This window comes from Hibiscus syriacus, unplaced genomic scaffold, assembly GCF_006381635.1.
Source record: "Hibiscus syriacus cultivar Baekdansim isolate YM2019G1 unplaced genomic scaffold, ASM638163v2 tig00110721_pilon, whole genome shotgun sequence".
NCBI lineage: Eukaryota > Viridiplantae > Streptophyta > Magnoliopsida > Malvales > Malvaceae > Hibiscus > Hibiscus syriacus.
The window spans coordinates 129140-134655 of NW_024062839.1; the positions used below are offsets into that span (position 1 = coordinate 129140).

A 5516-nucleotide genomic window follows, 5' to 3' on the forward strand; every position below is an offset into this window, starting at 1 on the left:
AAGTTGTGCGGTAAAATCTGAAGTTTCAGAGTTAAAGGATCAAAAAGCGAATAAAGTAAACATTGAGTGATTCAATGAGTAATTTAACAAAAACAATTAAATTTTAGAAGGAAAAGGAACCACAAATACAATAATGAATGATGAGCAAGGGAGAAAGGTGAATGGCGACAAATGATCATCTTTTGGGAGGGGCTCCCCTAATTTCATTTCCTTTTGTCTGCCCCCGAACCCACTACGCTGCCTGCCGACTATTTTTTTTTTGTTATTTTTTTTTAAATATTAATATATGATCTATTAATCGATTAATCATAATCGAATACTATAAAGATAAAAATAATTCTCTCAATTCAATTTATTCAATTCACAATCCTTAATTTATCATCTTACTAGATCAACTTATTATTTTTTTATTCAAATGGTCAAGGGATCTCATAATTTATCATCACGAGATTAGATTTGTTTCTTTAACAAAAGAAGGAAGGCCACCGCCACCCTTATAGGGCCGTGGATTTCGTGATTTTTGACCCTACCTGACCCCATTCGTTATGAACCCCATAGACTCGAATTAATTATTGCTATTGTGTTGCTATAGACTCGAATATATGTGGAACAAAAAAAATATTAAATATAGATTTTACTACTCTATTCTATCTGAACACATAGTAGTAGATTAAAATCACTTATTAAAAGATACTTTCACTATTAATAAATTAAATAATCAAGCTTATTTAAAAAAATGATTTCTCTATTTAAAAAAAGAAAGAAAGAAGGTGTTTGTGTTTTTGTTGGGTTCGATTTCCCTAATTTATTTAAAACATCTAATGTAAAAAATAAAATGTTTTGATTGATTTTTTTTATATAATATGGAACGCGTAATCTAGGGTTGGAGGAACTCAATATTTGTACTTGAAACCTATATACCCACATGGTGCATGTATGTGTTCAAAGTTGACAGTAACTGGCTTGTTTATTTTAATACAAAATTAGGTATGGCACCGCACCGGATAATATTGCTATAAAAACATATTCCATTGAACCCTCGGACAGAAAGCCATAAGAGGAGCGAATGAAACACAGTGTTCTTATTCTCCCATTCTTTCTCTTCCCATAATAATTAACTAACGCCTTTCATCTTTATATACTCGTGTTTTTATCTTTTTGAGTGGTGGTGGTAACGTCGGAACCAATCGAATGGCTAAAACCGGTGTATTGAGTTCCGATCCAACGGCCAGAGCTAGGGCGGCGGAGTTGAAGAAAGAACTCCAGAGGCTGGTTAAGACCATCGTCGACGATGAGGATTACAACCTCCACTCCATCGATCAAGCCAGAGATGTTCTTTCTGCTTTGAGAGCGGTTAAGTTCAGCAAACGTTCGACGGCGTCCACCATGACGTCGTCCTTGAAATTACATGAACCGCTGTCCTGTCCCCAAGAGTTTATATGTCCTCTTTCTAAAAAGCTTATGAGAGATCCCGTTATTTTAGCTTCGGGCCAGGTATATTGAAATTTTTTATTCCCTGTTTTAGACAAATAATACTCCATAATGTTCACTCTTTGATATGGTTCAGTTTGTTGATTTCCAGACATATGATAGACCCTTTATCCAGAAATGGCTGAAAGAGGGTAATCGGACTTGCCCTCGGACCCAACAAGTTCTTTCGCACACCGTTTTAACTCCCAATCTCCTCATCAATGAAATGATATCGCAGTGGTGCGACGATCAAGGAATTGAATTGCAAATCCCGGTTCAGCATGGCGTTAAAGAGGGTGTAACGGAAGCAGAGCGTCACCGTTTCTTTTCTTTCCTAGATAAGTTGTCCGCCGCTGCGCTTCCTCAACAGAAGGAAGCGGCGAAGGAGCTGCGGTTGTTGACGAAGAACATCCCTTCGTTCCGTGTCCTTTTCGGGGAATCCGTCGACGCCATTCCTCGACTGCTCGCCCCGCTCTCGGGAGCCAAATCTCAAAGCGGCGTTCTTCACACTGATGTCCAGGAAGATGTGATAACGACATTGTTGAACCTTTCAATTCATGACGGAAACAAGAAGCTCGTTGCCGAAACGCCGATGGTCATCCCTCTTCTTATGGAAGCTCTGAGATATGGAACTATTGAAACAAGGAGCAATGCAGCTGCTGCCCTTTTCACCTTATCTGCTCTTGAATCCAACAAGGAACTCATCGGCAAGTCAGGTGCTTTAAAGCCTCTGATTGAGCTTCTCGACGAGGGGCATCAATTAGCGCTGAAAGATGTTGCTTCTGCTATATTTAACCTATGCATTCTCCATGAGAACAAGGCAAGAGCAGTGAGGGATGGTGCTGTCAGGGTAATTCTGAAAAAGATCATGGATGGTGTGCTTGTGAACGAGTTATTGGCCATCCTTGCAATGCTTTCGACACATCAAAGGGCAGTCGATGAAATGGTGGAGTTCGGGGCTGTTCCTTGCTTGCTTCGCATCGTCCGGGAAAGCACTTGCGAAAGGAACAACGAAAACTGCATCGCGATCCTCCACGCCGTATGTGTTAATGATCGAACCAAATGGAAGGCATTAAGGGAAGAGGAGAGTAGGCATGGAACAATATCTAAGCTAGCTCAAGATGGAACTTGTAGAGCCAAGAGAAAGGCTAATGGAATACTTGACAGATTGAGAAAGGCTGTTAATATTACACATACCGCATAGCAGAGTGGAACCGATGCATCATAATCTGTAAATTTCATTTCCAACTTCCCAGGGAACACTGCAGCTTATTATTTATAACCCATTTTTTGTAAATTCTTTCCCTTCATCAGAATTTTGATTCTCGAGTTGAAAGAGAACCAAACAGAAATGGAATCTCTTTTGTTTGGCCCCGGTTACTTTTGAATGCATTTGAGATCTTTCTTATTATTGTTCGAATTTCAATCATGCTTCAGATTCTATGTATTTTGTTTCCTCTTTAACTTGATTCTTTGTTTTGTTTTTACCCAATTTCAGGCAGTTGAATGAACTGTAGGACTGAAACTCCAGGTGTGATGGTGGACACGATTCCCTGCGTACACTTTTTTCCAAGTGATACGAATGTCTGAGTCAAACACTCTTAATATTAATTTCATAAAAAAAGTTAACACTCATTTTATAAATATTAATTTCCTTTTAAAATTTTGCAAAATTCTTCTTTTAATGCGGGAATTATGCTGTGTTTATTCATTTAGACTAAATCATTTGAATTGATTAGAGAAAATTAGAATACATTTTCTTCATTAGAAATCCAAAAAGGAGATACCGATATCACCAAATTTCGGAACAGACAAAAACATCATCATATTATTTAAAACAACCCATTGACTTAGTCTTTTACTTTATAAGATACGCATTTAACACTTTGTTTTGCTTTTCCTTTGAAAAAATTGAATCTACATCACATCAATAAAAATATAGTCTTCGTTAATATTAATTTTCAAATTTAATTCTAAACAAGTTCTTCACATATATCTGAATAATATATATATATATATATATCAATTCTTATGCATATGTATTCTTTCATGTATGAAAAAAATATAGAAAAATGTCAATAAACAAGAAAAGGAGTGAATTACGGTGGAAGATGGCTTTTAAGTTCTAACCCCGAAATCGACGCAGACACCGACATAATTGCTAAATCCTTTACTTTTTGACCAGCTTTGCCCATTCTAATAATTAAAAACTCAGCCTACCTATGTCACTTTGTCACCGACAATATATATATGAAAAATAATAAATCACTATTTATAACTCTATGCAACACTTTTGTTGGAAACTAGTCATGTTGCTTATACTAAAGATTACTTACAACATGGTTAGAAAATCCGTATCTTTATCATATGAACATGAAAACATATTATAAATGTATCATTTCGAACATAACCAATAACATGCTGAGATTCAAACATGCAGCCTTACGTTAATCCAAACAAAGAAAGCAACGTAAAATAAGTTTGTTTTCATGAACTAGTTTTGATAGACTTCTAACCGTTGATAGTTATTAGAATAACCGTACAATTTCAAAGGATCACAAGACTTCCTCAATCAGCATGAGCTGTTTGCTGGCATGGCATTACACACTGAGCCTACACAAAAAAATAACTATACCAAACATGTCGTTGCATGTCTAGGGCGTTCGAAACCCTCAGTTGTTATTATTAATCTGCCCAACCATATTTATCTAAATACTCTTGGACTGCTTTCTTTATCTGTTGGAAAAAATATGAATGAATTGATCATGATTATTCATGAAAATTAAATTAAGTATTTTCATGAAAAATAAATTAAGTCTTTTCATGAAAAATAGTTATTTCATTTCACCCAAAATTCATGTCTTTTCATGTTAACCTTTTGATCAAAAGGTTATAATTTTTAATCAAATGGTTATAATTTTTAATCAAATGGTTAAGTCATTTCATTTAAAGGACTTAAACCTTTCAATACAAATTCCTCTCCCCATATAAAGGCTAAGATTGTGTTCGATTGTGTTTACTGTTGTGAACGTTTGTTGTTGTATTTTGGGAGACCGACGTCCAACGTTACTCAAAGCACCGAGGAGAGGATCAATCTATCTTAAGGAAATTGTTTGTTCAGGCCTCAACAGAACTCTTCTTCTATTTATTCAGTTTCATCCGATTACATGTTCTATTCTAATTTCACATTTTTTTAAACTTTATTATTGAAACGAAATTTTTAGATTATAATACTACAACACTATTTTTCAATATTTTGCAACAATCTTAAGACATATTCCTTGTGTTGTAGTTCAATCTAAACTCAAAAAGATTATTGTGGTAATATATTTAGGTTAATATATATTTCGTTTCATATTATATTTATTATTTCAGTTTTGATTCCGATTACAGAAAAATGTCTGATACTTCATCCAATTCACAGTCTAATGCAATTGTCGCTACACAGACTCAGGCTGCGAGCCAAACGTTACCTATGACCATGAGTCATAATGAAAAGCCTGCAAAATTCAATGGAGAGAATTTCAAAACATGGCAACAAAAAATGTTGTTTTATTTGACGATATTGAATCTGGCCAAATTTTTTAAGGACGATCCTCCTATTATTAGAGAGGATGAAGTGGATGTTGCAACCACATTTAACATTACCGAAGCATGGAAGCACTCTGATTTCCTATTCCGTAACTACATCTTGAATGGTTTATCTGATGCACTTTATGAAGTATACAGCGTAAAGAAAATGGCTAAGGAACTATGGGAATCATTGGACCATAAATACAAAACTGAAGATGCTAGTGCTAAGAAATTCTTAGTTGCCAAATTCTTAAACTTTGTAATGGTTGATTCTAAAACTGTTGTGAATCAGGTGCAAGAATTCCAACTGATCATTCATGGTATTCTCGCAGAAGGATGATTATAAGTGAATTCTTTAGGTGTCACCCATTATTGAAAAACTTCCACCTGATTGAATGACTTTAAGAATTACCTTAAGCATAAGAGAGAGAAAATGACAGTGGAAGATCTGATTGCGAGACTTCGGATTAAAG

At 35.3% G+C, this 5516-nt stretch overlaps 1 protein-coding gene across 1 annotated transcript; it reads left to right on the forward strand.

Annotated features, from left to right (window-relative positions):
* The first annotated feature begins 1085 nt into the window (after positions 1-1085).
* On the forward strand, positions 1086-2807 carry LOC120139037 (U-box domain-containing protein 9-like). The gene is made up of 3 exons (XM_039154385.1): positions 1086-1494; positions 1583-2705; positions 2767-2807. The coding sequence occupies exons 1-2, from the start codon at positions 1192-1194 to the stop codon at positions 2672-2674; spliced, it is 1395 nt and encodes a 464-aa protein (XP_039010316.1). The 5' UTR covers positions 1086-1191; the 3' UTR covers positions 2675-2705; positions 2767-2807.
* Positions 2808-5516: the final 2709 nt, after the last annotated feature.